This window comes from Simochromis diagramma, unplaced genomic scaffold, assembly GCF_900408965.1.
Source record: "Simochromis diagramma unplaced genomic scaffold, fSimDia1.1 OVJJ01000421.1, whole genome shotgun sequence".
Classification (NCBI taxonomy): Eukaryota; Metazoa; Chordata; class Actinopteri; order Cichliformes; family Cichlidae; genus Simochromis; species Simochromis diagramma.
In genome coordinates this window covers 9,223,215-9,244,496 of record NW_024387250.1, presented here as the reverse complement: position 1 = coordinate 9,244,496, position 21,282 = coordinate 9,223,215, and the positions used below count along the sequence as shown (strand labels likewise).

Here is a 21,282-nt window from a genome sequence, read left to right as displayed (position 1 = left end):
ATAGGCTTTATCTCCCCTAAATCTTGTTCTATCCCCAAAACAAAAGAAAACAACAACAAACAGCAATCAGACATTTTTTTAAACATAGGGTGTCTCAGGAAATTTTGACTTTTAATTTAATCCATACATTACATACATACATAGAAGGACAGCAGGGAGATTAATTGCTATAATCATTCTTTTGTAGCATCATAAAGTTATATCATCCATGTTGTTTGTCCCCATTCTTAACCTCAGGTCAGTAACATTGTGAAACCAAGTCACCAATGAATAGTGGGCGTGATGGTGGGAAGCAGAGTAGAATGGGAGAGGAGAGGAAGAAAGGAGAGGTAAAACAGGTTTGCACACTGAATGAACTCAAAATTCTTGAGGATCTTTGATGCTTTTCCCAGAGCTGAGGTCTGCTGCCAAAAGGGGTCTTACTGAAAAGATTTAGGCTCCATAATCCCCTTCTGCCTGAAAAACTAAGTGGAAAAAAGAAAAAGGGAGACAGAATTAATTGTACTTTACAGTCACATTACACTGACATGTTGCTCTAAACCAGTTTCAACTAGATGTAGTGCATGTTACAGACAGAGCTAGGAATTTGAGGTTGTTTGGGGAGTGGATTACAGAGTGGCTATGACACACTTTAAGCACTGCTGACTGAAACTAGAATTGATGTTGATGCATTCAAACATTCCCAGGTTCCATATATGGACTATTAATTCCATATACTATAAAATCCATCTAAGATCCACCGATCTTAAATTTTAAGCTTTATGTTTTGCAAACTTCAAATAGCAGTAAAGTAAGTTTGGTTTTCAATACTTGTTTGATGTAATAATGAGAGTGAAATTTGCATAAATCTTCACATGATTGTTATATGCTTGAAGCTTTGCAAACATGTTTAATCTTGCAACTTCATGTACAACATCAAAGATAACAATTCAGCCAACCTGAGATCACAGAGCATATAAATTTATTTGTAAAAACTACTAGAGAAAATCACCTGCGTCTACACCCAGGTGTTTAGTAATTCCTCAGTTTGGAGGTTGACCTGAATAATTACAGGCCTATTTTCCTCGTCTGTAATCCAAGGTATTTCACACTGCGGATCATTATGTTTGATAAGCTCCATGTGTGGTTTGACTTATAACTTGCTGGTAGACCTTAAATGCCTCAACTAGCATTGCAAAATCAATGCTAAGCCTAAAATAAACAGTTGTGCCTTTTGCGATCCCTAATTGTTGCTCCACGCCGTAAAATAACATTTCTTCACCAACTAAATTTGAGACACATGCCATGTAAGGTTTGAAATTAGAATTAAACACAATTTCAGCTGCTTTAAAAAAAAAAAATCATTTTATACTTCAGCTGTCACTCCAGACATAAAAAATTATTAACACTGAGATCTGTGGATTAACCCCAAACACTGTGTGTGGGCTTGAGCAATCATTTTGTTCTTTACAAGTAATGTCTTGTAATGTATATCCCATATTCAAATATAAAGAAATGTATTTTGAAAATAGTCTCATTGAGACATTATGCTCACATTACTCACCCAAAGCTCATTTAGTATACTCACACATTCCCATGAGATTTATGTGTGCTGACTTTAGTTTAATAGCTTGTCTTTTTATCTAACACTTTTATGACACCTGAGATTCAGTGGCCCGCTGTGCCTTTCCGTAAGAGGCTTGGTAGGTGTAAGCACACAGCGCCACCCCGCAGTCTGGATAAATCTTGGGTGGTTTGGCCATCCTAGCTCCATAAAGCTGCAGAGGTTAAAGGCCACTTTAACACCCAGCATTGCCACCCTGAGCTTCCAGTACGGATTCATGCTTGGATTAGTTCAGGTTGCTGGCTTTAGCAGTAAGTGAGAACACCGCACCACAGTAGAAAAACACAGGATCCACTTTAGTTGTGCCAGAACTCTCAGCAAGCCTTCAAATAAAGATATACTTATGTCACTCTTAGGATGAGATGTGTATTTTGATTTTGGTGAGATTAAGCTGAGTGTATGTGCGAACAGGAACAGTTACATGCGGAGACCTAATGGAAGTCTAATGTGTTTTGCAGGCTGTCATCCTTGTCCTGTTCTCTTCCCACGCCAGGTTATTGCACCCACATTACAAAGGTTTACCGTGTTAAATGATCCTGGAATGACTGATTTATGGAAACCACTCCTCCAGTCTCCATCCAGTTGAAACCGGTTAGAACCATGTGTAGTAGGAAATGAAAATCAGACACTGGCGCAGTGGAGTGTCAGCAGATCTATACAAGAGGACATCACATGATGTGGTTGTTGCAACAGATTAACATCTTAGGATAAAAGATCTTTATTTCAATTTGTAGTTAGCAGCATGGCTGGCCACGCAAATTGCTGATCTACCAACCATTTTAATATCAGACTGAAATAGCAGTTAAAATTTGAACATATTTAACAGGTAGATTTAGAAGTTTATTTTTTATCAATTTGATATCATGTTCACAAGTTCAGTCCTCTAAAGATCACTATAAATAATCCCGATAAGCACAGAGTTTAAGAGCATCATATCAGAGGGAGTGTCGTTTTAGCAGAATAGCAAAGTTGTCAGAGGACCACAGCAGTCTTTAGGATTTATTATTCTGCTGTTAAACATAAATAGCCATGTTTATCCACGCATTTCTCTGGGGACATTTCAAGAGTCACCCTCATGGTGACACACTTTAGAGGAAGTTGGGGAATCACCAGTCATTATATCCTCTAGGAACTATAAGTGTACCGTAAATCCACTGTGGGAGACTGAGTAAGTGGCAGCTGACCTGCTGGTGTCTGTAGAGGGGGGAACAATGTCAGCCTTTGCAAACTTTTACAGCAATCTATCATATTCACTGAGCCATTTTTGGTAAGACATTAACCCTTAGCAGTCTTACCTGTGTTGAAGTGTACCTACCTGTGCTCATAAACGCATACTGCCCTATAATGTTAAATGGTGAATATAAAAAAAATATAAAAATGTTTCTACTGTTCCAGGTTGTGAGCTTTGTTGGTGCAGTTTATTTAAGGCACAAACATTTTCCATCAACTACTTCAGAGATTTGTCAGACTCTCATAACTACCACAGTGAAACATTCCAGTGAAGTTAAATACACAAAAAGATGATGCATTTTTGAGCCTGTTGAAATGTTTTGTTAAATTAAGCAAGTGCATCAAATCGCAGGTGTGAAAGTGAAAAAAAAAAAAAAAAAAAAAAAAAGATTGTCTTCCAGGTTTGCTTATCAGTTTTACACCCACAGTTATTACATTACAACTGAGTATCAAACGATATTCATAAAATTCACAATTAAAACAGAAGTTGTCATCTCAAGAGCTTTAATCATACATAGAAATTTAGTTCAACAGTACCATTCATTTAGAATGTTTTCGCAGTATGTATATTTAGTGTAAAGAGCATTGTTTTTTTTTTTTCTGATGGGAATATCCATAAGGATGACAGAAGCTTTCAGAAATACACCAGAGAGAGAAGATCAGAGAAGAGACTGAGTACATGACTAAGTTGTAACACCTCAGACTATATTTTCAAACACCTCAAAAGGCGACATTTATCTGTGGTTTATGTGTCCATCCTCGTTGATGCTTTTTTTCCTTTTCATTTTAACATAGGAGCAGCAGATCTTTGAATGCTTACACAAACTAAAATACCTGTGCTGCAAGCACCGTTTGATCAATGCCCTATTATAATGGAGAAACTCCTAGCACTCTTCTATGACACTGTTTTGTTGACCTAATCAAAGCCACGTTAAACTTGGGGTTGTGGTGAACTGTTTTACACTGCTTTAATGACAGAGGGTGATCTGGAGTGGAGGACATTACTGCAATCAAGTGTCATATTATAGGCATGAAAATAATTGACCACATCCATCTATTTAGCCATCCAACTCTCTAGCCATACATCCATCCATCGATCGATCGAAACATCCAACCTATCGTAAAACATAACCATGAAACATACTGTATGTGCTGTTTGTGCTATCTTAGAAGCGCCACAACAACAATTCCAACCAGCTAAAGTCCCAAGCAAAGAAAAAAAAAAAACATGTACAAGACAAAAGGTGGAACAGATAATTATCCTACAAATCCCAGAAGTGATTATTTTTCAATTATCCATTCCTTTTAAGAGAAGTTAAGTAACGCCACATGAAGATTTGGCAGGCAGATAGCCTCACTGAAGGCGAGTAGCTATCTTGTTTCTTTTCCCTCCAAAACTTTTGAAGCTGCGTCTTTTGTTGAGTTGGTACAGAGTAAGAAACTTCACTTCCAGAGCTGGTAATGATGGAAGCTGCTGCATTAGCATCGTGGCATTCAGTGGGCGCGCTCACGCGCAAAGACAGAGACTGTGTGTGTGGCTTTAAGGCTGGGAGGGAGGCTGCTGCTGCGCTGTTGATGCGTGCTGTGACATGGCTGCCGGGGAGGACATGGATTGGACCATGGGTTGAGCTGGCGGGGGTAGCGGAGGCTGAGCCTGTTGGGCCCCTGAGTGTGTGTTGGGGGAGGGTGGGGGTGTTGGACGTTTGAATTTGTCAGGGCTGGTGCTTCTTCTTGGGGAAGGCCGCTGTTTGACAAAAGGAGAAAGAAACGAATAAACACAGATTGCTTGTAAATCACAACCAGATGACAGAATTCTAAAAATGTCATGCAGAAAATAGAGTTTATGGCAAACAGACATTCGGAGAAATTTTGTTTTATCAATACATTTTTAAAACGTTTATGCGTTTAATTGTTCCCAGACATAGCCAAGGAGGGTAATTGTGAAAATATCAACTCTTTTTGTGGGACTGTGCTCCCAGAGTTACAAACGACTGCAGGAAAAAGATCATGAACGCCAAGATTACATGTCTCAGTCATGTTTCCCCTACTGAGCTGTTCATCAAGACCTGATAACAGCAATTCTAGCCTGACAAATGGAATAAACGGGAAAAAAGTAATCTTTTCGAGGTTCTGATTTCCCAGCCAGTCATTTCCCTAAAAATTCTTGTAGGGGCTAAATGGAGACAGTGGTTTGTAACATCCACATAGAAGAACAGAAAGTAAATTCATTTAGGTTATGAAACAGGGAGAATGCTAGGAGAGAGGTATAAATGAGATCCAACAATCAGGTGGAAAATTTAATAATAAAAAAAAGACGCCCCCTACATACATTTTTAATCCAGGTAATAACTATAACACTGTACCAGCATGGCAGAACCCTTCTCAGAGCAGTCTCACTCAGTCTTATGCCTCCCTGCCTGTTCCTCAGAAGGATTTATGTCTAAACCATCCCATTATGCCAAACTTTAATGCCCGTTGCAATAGTCAGACAGTCTGGGGAGACATCTCAGGCATGTTATTCTGAGGACCAGGGTTACGCAAGTAACCCAAAACTATCATTCCTAGCATTTCACTTCTCACTTTGAAATATGGAGGCTCCCATATTGCCAGAAGAGCTTATCTCCAACAATCAAGAGCACTTAAAAAGTTCAAGCGAAGACCAAGAACTGAGTATTACCTGAGCTGCTTTCCAGTTTTTATCCCATTTTGTAAACTGGAAGTTTATAAAACAGGACAAATGTGAAGGGCAGAGCATAAGCCTGCAAGTGCGTGGATTTTCTTGATTGAAACCTACTTCACACCTGAGTGACAGACCCCATGTGGAATTAGCTTGCAGGTCCACTGGAAAACACAGACCCTGACCTGGACAGGATAAACCAAATGCCTTCATAATCCAGTGTGAGAGCTGTAGGTTTGTAATAACGTACCCTAGAAAATGAAAAGTTGATCACTTCTCCATAAACTCTTAGTTCTGCATAAATTTGTCAAGCATAAACAGGATGCAACATGTGCTGCTGCTGTTCTTCAGATGAAGAAAAAGCCAGTGGAGAAAATACCATCAATACAATGGGCAAGCATGAACTCTGACATGCCCTGGGGCAAACAGTGCATGAATGACTGAAGATGCCTTTTCTCTTTAAGTGATCCGCATCTACTCCATAATAGCCCAATCTTTGTAATGAGCATGCCTGGACAGCAGATCTGCCCAGATGTGATGTAGTGGTCTGTGTTACTAATTAAGGCCAGTCTGGAAGAAGCATATTTGCAAATAGCCTGGATATTCTTTCTGGGAGCAGGGCAGCCTGGGAATCAACTGGTGGTCCACCACACCGAACTATGTCTCCACTGTCTGCCAGCAGTTTTCTGTAGTCAAATAAGCTCAGCGTACTGCATCCCAGTCTCTTGATGGTGAGACTGGCAGACTGCGTGTATTAAACGGGGGCTTCGACTGGGAATGTCCAGCCTAAGGTAGGAAGGGCAGACCTGTTGTGTGCCATTGCTCGAGACTACTCTCCCTCACATCTCCTCTTGTGTGAGGGTAGAGTATTATGTATCATCATTAGCTTAAGTCCTAAAAATAAACCACACAAACATGCACAATGCTAACTCCATACTTAATACAACAACTGGTACATAGCGTGTGTGTGTGTGTACGGCAGACAACGTTTACAATCATCGAGGGGATTGTTGATGGCAATTTTGTATCATCATTGTGTTCTCGAGGTCAAATATCACTATTGAATCAACAGGGTGGCTGAACTTAATTCGAGTACTTTTTTTTGTAAACAGACATACAAACCTAACAGTAATCATTCACTTTGTGAGCAGTCTGTCACAATTGACACACCCCAGCTCATTCCCCACTTTAGTTGATAAGGATTATGACATCCGTTTGTTTATGTAACAACTATATACACACACATTACTACTATCAGAACAGCGCTGTGTGCACCACACATTATTACCCCAAACCGAATCCACATTTGTTCTTACTTGCACTTTTAAATTATGAAATGATTCTGCTTTAAATAAAACTTCCACAGTATAACTACTATAGCAGTATTATAGTTAATGGTATTTTCATCAAAACCAGCCTTGCCAAGGTAATGTCAGGGGAAACACTGGTGAGATATTTATATATTTTATGATTTTGTGATGCTCTTTTGGATAGGAGGCATAATAGAAACAGGTTCAAACCATGCCCCTGGTGTAAAATATTACTAAACATATCTATATCTTATTAATAAATATAAATAGATAAGTCAGTGTTGTTTTAGTTATCAGTGTGCTGAAGAGATGGAGACACAGCTAATTGGAGCTTAGGACATTTACGAGTTATGGTAAGTAAGTTCTAGTATTGATGCCAACAATACAAACAATGTTTGCAGAAGCCAGTATTCTTTGAGAGTCAAAATCTAGACTCCTCTACTGAGTGAATACTGGTGGACACACACAGTTTTATTCCTCCTACTTATATTCATTTTAAGGACAGTAATATCTGAAAGTCATGACATGGGAGTGTAAACAGGTTAGACCTTTAAATAACCACTGAAAAGTGACAGTTAACGTCATAGTCGTTGTTGCATTAAAGATCCACCATGCTGAAGAGTACTGTATTATCAATAGAGCTAGCCTTGACATTAAAAAAATATAGACAGGGCAGTAAATTTAACAAAACAACAGGCAGTACATGTCTCCACGTGGGTGTCCTCATTTAAGGTTCATTTAATGGACGCAGCTCACTGATTAAATATAGTTCAAAGATCATGCTGACTCAGAGCAAACTGCTGCTCTTATGAAGTCACAATTAACACAACTTTTAATCATTAAACTTGTTGATCATTTCTATGTACTTGAACTGGAAAACATCTTTATACCCCCCATAAAACTGAAATAATTTTATGATACGAAAGGTTATACACCTATTATTTTTATTGTCAATTGTTTACTCGTTTACAGAGCAACTAGTTTTGAGTTTTGAGTTTATTGGTCAGAAATTTTGTTTGATGATTAATTGAGAAACCTGCCGGAAATCTGGTTAAAAAAATAAATAAATATATAAAATAAAACAAAAATGTGTGAATTCTCAATAATTTTCTAAAAGATGATGTGGGTGGTGTCACTTACTGCTACGGCATGAGAGGAGCCTCCGTGGACGTGCAGGGCGGGGGTGTTGTAGTGGGAAATGGCAGCTCTGGACAGTGTAGCTGGAGGAGTGAAGCCAACTGTGTGGGTGCCATATGAGAGACCTGTAAGCAAATGAGACAGCCAGAGGGAGAAAGACATTTTATTAAAAGTTAACATCAATTCTAGACACTTTCATTTTCCTCCTCAATACTCACTCCAAGATTACGTCGATATAAGAGGGAAGTTCTTTGTGGCTGGCAGTGTCCCGGCACAGGATGACTGTTTTATCATTGACCAAATATTTACTTTGATATCATACCTTATTGTATCATAAACTAGTACGCAGACCAGAAATGAATGTTAATTTTTTTCTGCACTATTTTTAGCATTAGGTCTGTGCCTAAAGAGAGTAAGGGTGACTGAAATATGATGGTGCTCTCCCTTTTATTATACTAACAATTATTATTTTATTCTTCTTCTATTTTTTCCTGTACTTTTTATACTTTTGCAAACGGTCATTTATCCAATAATAATCTTTACTAAATTACCTATAGTGCCAAGATCAGTAAGCTAGGAGTGTATCCACCGGTGTTAAATTTGAGAGCAGATTTTGACTTCATTTCAGTTTTCTGACATTTAGTTTAAGTCTCATTTTAGTCGACAAAATATAGGATTGTAGTAGACAAAATCTAAATTTGATTAAGTTTAATAAAATAAAGTGTAGGATGAGAACGTTTGTGTTTTTAGCTGCTCCACATGTTCACTAAGAGTCTTATTTTCATTGACATCAAATGTGAAATGTGTCTATACGTCTTGCTCTTTTCTTTCTCCCAAACATTGACATTTTATCACATTTTCAAAACAAACAAAACCAAAAAAAAGCTGTACTCTTTCCCAGGGCAGGGCAAATGTGCTCGTCTGACTTTCTAGACCATTTAGTTCTGCTTGGATCTCGTCTCTCCAGAATATTTTCATTTTCAAGGTTTCAATACATGTCATTATGATTTTAGTCTTTATTTATCATCTTTTTTTCATCAGGGGGAAAAAAACAAAACAAAAAAAGGGGTCACTGATAATAACTACAACAAAAATGACTGTCCAACAACATTAACACTGGATTCCACATACAAAATGTAGATATTTATGTACGTCTTTTGTTTTGGTCTTTGAGCGGTGCTGGGTTCACGACACTTTAAGCAGAGAACCTAGAGTTTATGGGGGAAAAAAATTATAAAACGACAACTGTGGAACGAAAGCTCTGCGGACTTCTAGATAGTATTCAGTGTAAACCCCACATCATGGCCTGTCACGCTCACAGTGAGCAGCAAAGTTCTACCTGAGCACGAAGCTTATATAAAATGCAGTGTGACAATTAAGCTGTAATTGTGTGGTCTTGATTTGACAGAGTACCTACAAGATTTTAAGATAAAAGCTGGAACAAAGATAAAGCTTGCTGTCTGGCAAAAAGTTGTATTAACCGCTATCAAAGGCCGTTTATTGTTGTGTTTTTACCTACCTGGTGATATTGGTCGGCTGGAGCTGGGAGAGGGAGTGTAAGGGATGGGGCTGGACACGGTCCTGGCTCGCAGACCCTGTGCAGACATCTCATTGAAGTACCTAAAAGTACGACATATTTTTGTAATGCAAAAAGCAATCCAAGCATATTGTAATGTGTGTTAAACAGGCAAAAAGTGCTACATCAATGATGACAGTTACTCCTTGAGATGCAATGTGAAAAGCTTCTGTATGGCTACTCAAAGTGGGCTTCTGAAAGTGCTCAATTTGGCTTATTTTGTATGGGAGAAAAACACGATACATTTTCAAGTTCCTAAGGAGAAGATACTGATGTCGACGTCTGAGTGTGATCAAAGGAGTATCCTGTGCATGCAGAAAAAAGCTTTTTCCTAAAATTAACAAAAGTTTTTACTGACAATCAGGAAGATTTAATATAAACTGAGATTTTACTGCCATATGCTGCTTCTTTGAAATGGCCATATACTAAAGCTATTTAGAGCCCTGTTTTCTTCTTCCTCCTCAGCTTTTGTATGCAACAACTAACATTCAGAGGTACTGGAAGCACATCAGTTATTACGATTTTGTGTTTTCAAATTAGATTTTATTTTTTATTTAGTTCTGACCCTTATTTTTCATTTGGTTTAGTTTCTCTAGGTTTGCTCATTTCAGTTTAGCTTTTAATTTTTTGAAAATGTGTATTTTTTATTAGTTTAAAAGATTCAAACTCACTCTGAAAGTATTACCTCATGTAGGGCATATGCAAGGATATTTGCTCTATAAATATTTTTTAAGTTATAATTATTTTCTCTCTTTTTTTTTTGTTTTTAGTTACACTTTAATAACATTAAAGTGGAACTAACTTTAAAAAAAGTTAGCTGTGTGATCCTTGCACTCTGACTGGAAAGATGAGTGAAACCCATGCATCTGATACAAAGGCCTGAACCAGGTACACAACAATAAAGAAACTTGAACTGGATAGTGTTTTACATACATTTGTTTTTCTTAAACATTACAATTTCTAGTTCTGGGAAAATGGTGGGGGTTTGTTTTACACCATCTTGCCACTGCGGAAGGAGACAAAATGCAGAAAGTTGATTTAATGTTGTAAACAACTTTGTCTTTCAACATGCAACTAAACTGATTTAACTGAAAGCATTAAACCAGTGAAATCTGTATTTGGTTATGTTTAATCATACACAATGAGCCAATTTGATCAGCAATAGTAGGAAGAGTTGGTATGTTTAAAAAACAAAAATCTGGTGGATGACCCCATACTCAGTGAAGTGCAACAGTGTTTGTTTTGTTTTAGTAAACATAAACCTTGAAGCCACCCCAAACTACTTGGTCTTGTTTTCACTTCTGAATAAAAAGAAGGACCATGTGGTACAACTTGTGTCTGAGGGTTAATTGGTCCCAGGAGTATAAAGGATTGCACAAAGTTCAAATGGACCATTCACTCACAAACAGAAGGAAGTCTGTAAGGACCATTTAAGCCAACATTTGGTTTCTTTTAAGTTTCATCAAGAAAGCGCAGGTCTTTTCAAACCAAACAAAGCTACTGCTAATTATTTTGACTTTTCTACATGTATCAGAAGTAAACGTGGCGGCGATAGCATGACCTGAATCTGCAGGTCAATGTTAAACATTCATTAGGAAAAAAAAGAAGCCGTTTTTACAATTAAGATGAAACACCAAGGAATGCGGAACTGATTTAAGCTCGGTGTTTTTTGTGTCTGACAGCCAGCCAAAAAGTTACCAGACACCATGTTGTCACCTTGCTTTATCACAAGCAGGCTTTTTTAACAGCAACAAATGACTGCCTACTGGAAGACCAATTCTTGTGTGCTGTTGTGGCAAACACACCTTTTGTCATTTGCATTTGCCCTACTTTTGTGCCCTCATCTTTTCATTCTCACAGGTCCCTTTATCCAGCTGGCTATGTCAGCAGTATAAATGCCCAGTGAAGCCAAATGCCTCTAAGAAACATCGAGCTCCAGTGTATAGTTCAATCCATTTAACTATTTTCCATTTTCTCTTTATTTGCTGGTATGTATGACTTTGTGTATTATTGTGAACTTTTTGATCATCTTTCTATGTTTGTTGCACCTACCTCTCATCATCCATCTCCAGACTGGATTCACTCTCCGACAGTTGTCTACACAGGGCCTCCCTGCGCTCCATTTCTCTCTGAAGCTTTCTCTGCAGCCGGATGTTCTCCTCCCTCATGTGTCGCTCCTCCTCTATATACTGGGCACGTTTCTCTGTATCTGAAAGTGAACATTGTGATTTAAACTTGACAGAATCGCACTATTACTATACAATAACACAAATTACACCTGCACTACTCCTAGCATAACATAATACCCTCTCTTTAAGAGCTGTGAGTGTAACCCAGTTTGCTTGTGGAATACATTGTTGTCATTTTAGGAAAAAAGTGAAAGTAGGTCCAAAACAATCTCAACTAAGAGTAATACAAGCAACAAGTTTCAGTATTTCTGGTGTCTTGTCACTTGGCTTAGCTTTGGGAGCACGTATTTAAGGCTGGTCTGACATCCCCACCTAGTGGCGAAATCAAACCATAGCCACAATGATCAATCTTTATCACTTCTTGCTTTCTGAAAACCAAAAAAAAAAAATATGGAAAACCTGGGCTTTCAGTCTCATTGCTACAGGTGTATAGAAATCAAATGTCTAACTGTAAGTGGTGTTATAATAAAGCGGAAGTGTTTAAGAACCACAGCGACTCGGGCTCAAAGCGGCAGACCAAGTAAAGTTGTACAATGTCACCAAATACTGAAGCACACAGAACCTAAAGGCTCCCAAAGCTCTGCTGACTCAACAGCAGAGGTCCAAACCTCCTCTGGCATTAACTAGAGCTGGGCGATAGAACGATAACAATATGTATTGCGAAATAACTTTTTCTCGATAGAAAAATGACACTATTGCGATAGACCTCATCTCTCTCTCTCTCTCTTCCTCTTATAAAAAAAAAAAAATGAATAGCCAATAAGAAAAGCAGCGCAGAGCCAAACCAATCACAGCTGCAGCGTCACGTCACGTGACTTGTTACGTACAGCTCAAGTGCCAAGGCACACATGTGTATTTGTTTGGGAAGCATCCAGCCGCCGTGCCGGCCGGGTAATGGAGGAAATGAGCGTGCCGACTAGAGAAAAATCAACCGAGAGCTTGGGTGACCAGGTTACCGAAGAGAACACAGATAACGGTTGCAATGCTGGAGAGATTGTCGAAAGGAAAGGCCAGAGAAGTTCTGTAGTGTGGAGGTATTTCGGCTATCTGAAGTCTGACAAAAAAAAAAAAAACAGAGTAACGCGCACTGTAAATTGTGCCGAAAGCATGTTCCCACAATGTCTGGAAATACAACAAACCTTTTTTATCACCTGAAGCAGTGCCACCCACTAGGAGCACGCTCAATCTCTGACTGAAAGCGCTAATTCGTCATCGAAAACAACCAGGGGAATCCCTGCGAAGCAGCAACAGTCAATTGAGTCTGCTTTCTCCAGCGTCAAAAAAAGCTAAGAGACATAGCAACATAACGAACGCCATAGCTTACTGTCTTGCTAAAGACATGCTACCAATAAACACGGTCAACAATGAAGGATTCAAGCAGCTAATTAAGGTAATGGAACCTCGTTACCAACTCCCTGGACATAAACATGTCTCTCAGACAGCGCTTCCAAAGCAATATTATACAAGTTAGTCAATTTTGTCTCTTCTTCTGTAAAATAAACTAAGATTTATTTTTAGAATTAATATTTTGTTTCTAAGTGACAATTTAGTAGTCTGTTTTGTTTGTTCTACTTTGAAACTTAAACGCTTTAGCGGCTACCTTTTGTGTAGTTTGTAATATTTGCCTTTATTTATCTGAAACTGAAGCCTCATTTTAAGTAGATCTGCCCTGTTGAACTTATTATGGGAAATAAATATTTAAATCAAAACAAGCTGCTGATTATTTCACATTTTACTTGTGAGCAACGGCACATTTAAATCTTACAAATCTAGTTATTTGGCTTATATCGTGATATATATCGTTATCGCCTGAAATGAAAAAAACATATCGTGATATGAAAAAAATCTTATATTGCATGTAGTGTTGGTACTTTTTAAATAAGCCGTAAAACAAGCTCTGTTATCAATGTCTGCAACCAAATGCAGTGCTCTAATATTACTCCACATCCTAGGAAAAAAAAATCAAATGCTCTAATGCCCAAAGCTGCCTCTACTAAACCACCAGATCACTCCAGCCACAAGCAGTTACGTATAAAGAGGAAAATAACAATCCACAAGATCATTTTTTGTGAGACAAGATCTGAAGTCTGGTTGCATTTTACATGCATCATTTGGATTGAGATTACATATCCAAATGATGCATGGAGATAAGAGATACATACGCACATGGCGGTGACGCAGAATGAGAAGAGCGAAAGTGGATCGTTGAATGAAACGGATGAACCAGAATTGTTTTGTAAAAATGCTGCAACTTCAGTGGTGTGGAACTGGTTTGGCTTTCGTCCGTCAGATACACAACAAAGCACTATTTTTGGTAGCGCATGCTAGCGGGCCGTCGTTATTACCGTGTTTTTTGGAAAATACGGCACACTTAAAATCAATCCTTTGATTTTTCTGAAAATCGACAGTGCCCCTTATAATCCCGTGCGCCTTGTATATGAATTTTGGTTGTGTTTACTGACCTGGAAACGATTTTATGTGGTACACAGTGCTCGAAAATCTGTCAAATGTTTCAGTACGACTTTGCTAAGCTACGAAGCCGCACCGCTTGATGGATTGTCGGAGCATTACGGCTATCGTAGACAGGAGCCTCGCGGAGTGATACGTACTGTGCTTCAACATACTATTACCGTATTGTGTGTGTATAACCTCTTTTTAAGTTTTGTGGATATTATACATGGTTATGCTGAGGATATGTCGGCCAATTTCCACTGGAAATGCCTTTTGGTTAAACTGTCAGCAAGGAATTTGCATTTGTTAATTTTTTATATAACTTTAATGCACATAAAAAAGCTGCTTGTTTAAGTGAAAATACATTGATGGCTTTTTGCACTAATAAAGTTGAGGAGTTGTAAAGTATTTTGTCTAGTGTCAATTATATCGTCAGTTATATCGTTATCGCAAATTTTCAAATGCATATCGTGATAAATATTTTTGGTCATATCGCCCTGCTCTACTCCCTATAATTATAAACTAAGTGATAATGACGATATCACGAGTCAGCAGTTAGTCATGGAATTCGACAGGGTTCTGTGATGGGACCAATACTTTTCACAGTATACATACAGACAAAAACCCTCTCTAAATTTGAGCGAGATGCAAAACCTTCCTCTTTGATAAAGCTTTCCGTGAAGGCTGGGTCAGATCACCGTGAACCATAACCAAGTAATCCAGTGATCATATTTTTTGGGTGTGACCGGAACACTAACTCTACGGCTTCAAAATGTGGCATCTGGAAAACATCCATCCATTAAACGTGTTCATGGTAATATTCTGACAGGTTGTCAGTCACCAATATGGACAATCTTTTCTTTTTCTTTTAATAAAAGGAAGGGCACATGTAAGCACTTGTAACACTGCTTCCTTTTGGGGCAAAATAACGAGAGTCAACTAGGTTAAGAACAGAGTTCAGGTTAACCATTTCAAAAGAAGGAATCGATTATGGATTACAACCTTTCTTAGTGTCTTGCATTTCGTTGCCCTGTACCTGTGACATGTGCAATGACAATAAAGTTGAATTTTTTGTTTTTTTAACAGTATACAGCTCCATTCCTTTCTTTTTCTGCTTTCCATCCAGTGTAATATGACCAGTAAATAATGATGTAACATGACTGTATATTGCATTAGAACATATCTACAGAAATATGAGTATGGAGGCACCAGGCTAGAGAGGATCCTGTTTTTTCCAAGTGGACACGCACAAGCACTTATCCGAGAATCAATTTTACCAACCACTTCCTTAATCAACACTTGAGGGCATCTCTCCCTTCAGACTGACTTTCCTTCTGATCATGTGACAAGTTGAGTGGCCACTTACGCTGCAGCTCAGTGGTGCGCAAGCTCTTCTTAAGCCTCTCCACCTCATTCTTCAGGAAGCGGATATGCCGCATCATGTTCTCTGGTGAGTCGATTTCCATGGAAACATCTCTTGGAGATGGTGGAGCTGACACAGGCTGGTCCAGCTTCTCCTGAAGGATTCTAGTTTGGAAAATTGGAAAAACAAAACAAAACACAGGATTATTATTCAAAATGTTCTATTTATTATCATTTGTATTAAAAAAAACTAAATTAGATGTATAACCTTTAAGTTCATTTTGCATAAATGCCCAATTACATATATAAACAGATAATTAATAGTTCAGCTTACTGTTATTTATTTGTCATAAAACTGCAATTTAAAAGAAAAGTTACTTATTGCTGTTTATTTGATTTTAATGCTTAAGTTAAAATTAATAAACTAATTACTTTTTTGTGTTACACAGACAAGCAATGAATATAAAAGGTACACTGGCACATTTTTATATTAACTATAAAATAAAACAATGCAAACAAATATATTTCTTTCATATAACAAGTACTTAACCCATTAGTAAATGCATAAATTAATTTAGTCAAAAATTAAAAGTAAAAGTCTTTTTCCCTCCATTTAATACTATCATTTCAGTTTGTAGTTGGCTTTTTCTTTTTAAAGATATTGGGCTAAAACCATCAGGTTCATGGCATATTTAGCGTACCTTACCATTTTGGCACTTTTTCCCAAAGAAAAAGTCTTGAAATTTTTTAAAAACAAACAATTGGAAAAAGAAACACGCAACTGTTATGACTTAGTGACATTTCACCCACACGTTTATGCTCACTGGTCGGTTAACTCAATCATCGTTGTATGTAAACAACGTTTCTCGTGATTCTACATTTGTTTCTCTTCATGTTGGAAATGGAAAATAAACTTGCTTGTGTCGCTCTCTCTCTTGACACTCTCCTCTCACCAACAGCAGAAGAGCAAGACAAGAGCTGTGTGCTTTTAAAAAAAAGAAAAGTGTCATGTGCTACAAGGCACTTTCTGGAAAAGAGTTGCAACTAAGTTGGCAACAATAAAGTAAACTGAAGCATTCGTTTACTGTCAGGAAAGAGCAAAGGAAACTCATCTGCCCACTGAATAGAAGACCATATAAAGAAATCCAAGATAAGCCGATGTTAGCTTGTCATAAAAGATGAAAAACTTTGGAAGCTTCTTTTGGAAATATTCAGCTGAGTCCGTTTTAAAATGTTTACCTCATCGTTTTGAACTTTGGCCACAATTAATCTAATCATTATGTATATGGCCAAAGAAAAAGAGGCACAGTATGTCTCATCACCTTTTCTCAGCCTCCAGTTTGTCCATTCGCTTCCACAGTCGGTTGACCAAAGCTTCTTGTTCCTGCTCTAATGTGTTCTCAAGGTCGATCTTCTCCCGCCTCAACTGAAAAACGAAAGATAAAGCAGAGTGTGGCAGAAAGAGAAACCTTGAAGTTGAAATGCAATCACAAGCATTCAGGATTGTGTACAAAAACACTGTATCAGCAAATCCAAGATCTCAGTTCAGAGTTTGTATTCTAAAACTTAGAAGCATATGGCATTATGACATATCATAATGATTTTTTTAAAAGTAGTTTAAGAACGTAAATATTTGTATTTTATTGCTAAGATTGGTGTCTTTAAGAAGCTGAGGCAGATTTTTAGGTGAAATAACTTTTGGTTCTATTTGTATCTGGCCAAGATGCACAGTGGCATCGCACTGCATCAATCTGACACGTTAATAAGCGAGTACCAACAACGAATGCCTGCACATCTCCTGTCAGGGCATGGAGACATTATGCGGTGGCTTCAGCAGGTTTGACCCAGCCACAGACCAAAATGTTCTTTCCACTTAAAATTCAGTGGGAAGAAAAATGACGTTGAGATTTTTTGCATCTCACTCTACCATGGCGACTGAACAAATGGAAGTTTAAGGATAGGCTGCACTGCACTGGATGAGCAAATCTTTCCCATTTTACCATAATAAGCATACCTGTTCCAGGGTTAGCTGCTTTGAAATGGTTTCGTTCTCCATTTTCTTGATCTTTTTCATGAGCTTGTTAACCTGGAACTCCTGCTCCTGCTCCAAATGCTGCTCCAACTCAGCCTTCTCATGCTGGAGCTAAAATTTAAAAGGAGAGAGCAGTACATTGACAGATGAAGAGAAGAAACAGATGAGTAAAAAGGGAGCGGAGAAAAACAAACTCACAATGAGACATGTAAAAGCTGTTTGATGACCACAGAGATGACCACGGCTTATACAATGAAATAATAATAAAAGACAGCGTCATTAGACAATTCCACTGGTTTCAGAGTAAACTTCCCAGAAGAACAGACAATATAAAATAATGTTTTGGCAACCCAAGTAATCACTTTTGGCAGTTCACCAGCATGAAAAAGGGTGCGGCTCAGTGCTGATTCAAAATGGGACAGCTCTGTGATGGATTATATAACTGATTACTCATTATGGGGAAAGAGATGCAAATTCACTTAAAGGAAAAAAATGGAGAGGGAAATATAACCATTTCCATCATGCTGTTGAGAAAAATAACTAGAAAACCTCAAAACATCAGTCTGTTTAAACTTACAATGACTCCATTCATGGAGAGTCGAGTGCTCTGCAGTATCCTGGATGCAAAACCAGGTTACCAAGTTGTGCCCCACCCAAAGTGCAGGCATTTTTTCCTAATTAAAACTAACCATTTTGTTTTAATAAGGTGCCTTGCTTCAGTTAACACTAGAAACTATTTTATTAAAGCAATCCAACCCTTTATACTGTGTGAACATTATAAACAGACTCAAGAATAAATGCCAGACTATGAAGTCCTTGGAGAGAGATTATATTCTACTAGGCTCTTCTGTAAGCAGAGGCTCTTTCTGCCTGGCACCAGAACAAAGGCAATGTTGGATGGGACTCTGTTTAGTATCATGTGCACTAATAATAAGTATTAGAGGAAAATAGAGAGTTTCATCGGCTTCCTTTAAAATAGGTAATGTTGTTTTCAGTACCATCAACAAAAATGAAGAGGGTGGGATATTAGGAGTATGTAATGCAGCCCAGTACACCTTTAAGGTCTCAATTTTACATTATCAGGGATGTTTTTTGGTGTATTTACAAGATAATAGATAATATTCAGCACAGCCTATTGTCATGTGAATGTTTAATATACAAGGCACAAGTTTAAAATCAGGGCTGGGGTGCTTGTGTTGTTGGGTTATTCAAATACAGACAATGCAGCTAAGAAGTCCAGCAAAACTAATGGCTGGGAAAACCCAAATAAAACAAAATTTGTCCCAAAAATGCTTCTGCGAAGAGTCCTTTGCATGCTCAGTATTATAAGTTTTGATATTCAGTTGATTTTTCCATCTGTCACCCCAATTTTTAAGCAACTAATCTACCGACATAGGCAGATACAAGTCTGTTGCATGTTAAATTCTAAGATAGGAATATAAAAAAAGCCCAAATAAGTACATCTGTATGACCTTAAGCGGGTTTTGCTAAGACATTTGCATGCATCTCTTTCACATCCCTACTTCTTTAGATATCAACAAACCATTAGTCACCCTACAGCTATCTATTCAAAATATGAGAGCGAGTGCTATATGCTCTGTAGTTGGGAAAATACGATGTGGAAAACAGACTGAACCAAATAACCGACAACAGGAGGAGAGTAATTTGAGAGTCATTTAGACGTGCTAGCAGCTGCAGTGAACTCATCTTGAGCTTTTCCAGGCTTCAGGCAAGTAGAATTGCAGTTGATGATAATGCACTAGCTGCTGTGTGCATAGACAAGCATCCCGCACATCGTGAACAAGAGCAACAATACTTAAGAAATTTGCATAACACAGCATGAAGAAAGGATATACCACACTGACGTTTGTGATCAGTAAGATAACAGGAGAAAACTTTAAACTAATGTTACACTATTCTCCACTCTGTGTGGCGTAAAGAACTCCAAAATGTGCGTTAAAAGTGTGCACCTCCCCATCCAATCTTGTTTCTATCACTCACTTGCATGAGTTTCCTTGACAGTTCATTGGTGAGGAATTCTTCCTCCTTCTCATAGTTGACTGCCAAGGTTTCCTTCTCCTTCTGAAGAGCCTGGATTTTCTTGAACAAGGTGTTACTGATAAATTCTTCCTCCTGTTCGGCTCTCGCTTGCTGTGGGACAGAAAACACAAAAAGACACAGTGACAGAAGAGATATCAGTGACATAAACTCTTGCTTCTGGCACATCACACTGTTTTCACCTTTATCCTGATTAAACTATAACTTACTGACAGTGAGGGGAAACATGCACCAATCAACTAAAGACTGCTGCAGTGATGCTTGCCAGCCAAAGAGGAAGCATAATTCTTTCAAATGACTCAAGAGATATTGCAGCAATGGGTGACTGAGACAAACATGGGCTGGGGGGGCGGATAAAGAAATGTGTTGGGACAGCTAGCATTACACTGCTTGTGATACATGCGTCCTTGCCACTCTCAAATTCACCCATCCCTTATTCTCTCCTGACCTCAAAAATAAATTCTGCTTCGTTGGCCGTTATGAAAAACAGCGCGGATTATAAAAGCCAAACAGCTAGTTAAGCTTCACAAATTTACACAGAGGGTGGACAGTGTGAAAGTGTGGTTGGGTTTGCAGACGTTTAGAGCGTGGCATTTAGCTAGCTCGCTAAGTTTGGCCTACATATTTCCCATCTATCCAGCAGATCGGTTACACATTTTTATGAAGCTAGGACTGATTAACCGAGCATGAAGAAATATGACGCATCAGTCGGTGCCAAGGCTTCTGGTGGGCTATTTATTTTCACCCAGTTACCATATCCATGTTGGCCATAGCGTGGTGACAATGCCGAGCAGTGAGTAATCAGCTGACCACACATCTACAATCAATCTGTTAACTCGCATCGTGAGGTGCCCACCCAATTTTCTGACGTTTTTTTCTGGTTGACGTTAGCAGTTCATCTAACGTTAGCCACGATTAGCAACACAAAATAACACAAAGCAAAGTAGCAAGATATCGCAGCTCGACCACCTAGCAGACGTTGTCCCGCTGGCTAAATTAGCAGGTAGCTAATGTTAGTGGGGCTAACATAACAGCAAAGAATTAGGGCCGAATTCAGGTAACATTTCCACGTAGCACTCATTCAGCTTTTATCAAACAACACTCGCTAGCGCTAACTTACTCTGTCAAATGCAAAACAGCAAACGGGGTGGGGATAGCATCTCGCTAGTTAGCTAGCTAACATTACTCACAATGGTGACGCTAGCTTTGCGGAGGTCCCGATTCTCCTCCTGCAGGGCTTTGCACTTGAGTTTAAATGTTTCCAGCTCAATTTTAAGAACTTTATTCTCCTGCTGTAACGAGGCCAGTCGGTTGGTCAGTTCCTCCAAACGAAACTGTGAAATGACTATGCTCGGTTTCCCCGAATTTGAAGCGGAGGACGACATCGGGGTGGCGGAGCTGCTCCCCGCTCCATCGGTGTCGCTCTCGCTTGCGCTGTCCGCCATGGCTGTGCGACGGTGTGTGTGGTGGAGAAGAGAAGACGACGGCAGCTGCAGCGTTTGAGGAGCGCAGACAGCAGAATGGTACACTGCGTGACCTTGCTCCCGCCTAACGGTATAGCACCCCCAGCAGGATGTCTCCAGTACTACCTAATACACCCATAACATGAAATGCATCTTTGGAAACCCAATCCGAGACAGGATTGCCAGCAAAATGG

The 21,282-nt window shown here is 38.8% G+C and overlaps 1 protein-coding gene across 1 annotated transcript; it reads right to left on the bottom strand.

The window, feature by feature from the left end:
• Positions 1 to 3,002: 3,002 nt before the first annotated feature.
• On the bottom strand, positions 3,003 to 21,177 carry LOC120714772 (coiled-coil domain-containing protein 6-like). The gene is made up of 9 exons (XM_040001195.1): positions 20,816 to 21,177; positions 19,569 to 19,718; positions 17,550 to 17,678; positions 16,858 to 16,961; positions 15,540 to 15,700; positions 11,586 to 11,742; positions 9,477 to 9,577; positions 7,961 to 8,082; positions 3,003 to 4,577 (listed from the first exon to the last, which is right to left on the bottom strand). Exons 1-9 carry the CDS (start codon positions 21,068 to 21,070, stop codon positions 4,374 to 4,376), a joined length of 1,383 nt encoding a protein of 460 aa, XP_039857129.1. The 5' UTR covers positions 21,071 to 21,177; the 3' UTR covers positions 3,003 to 4,373.
• Positions 21,178 to 21,282: the final 105 nt, after the last annotated feature.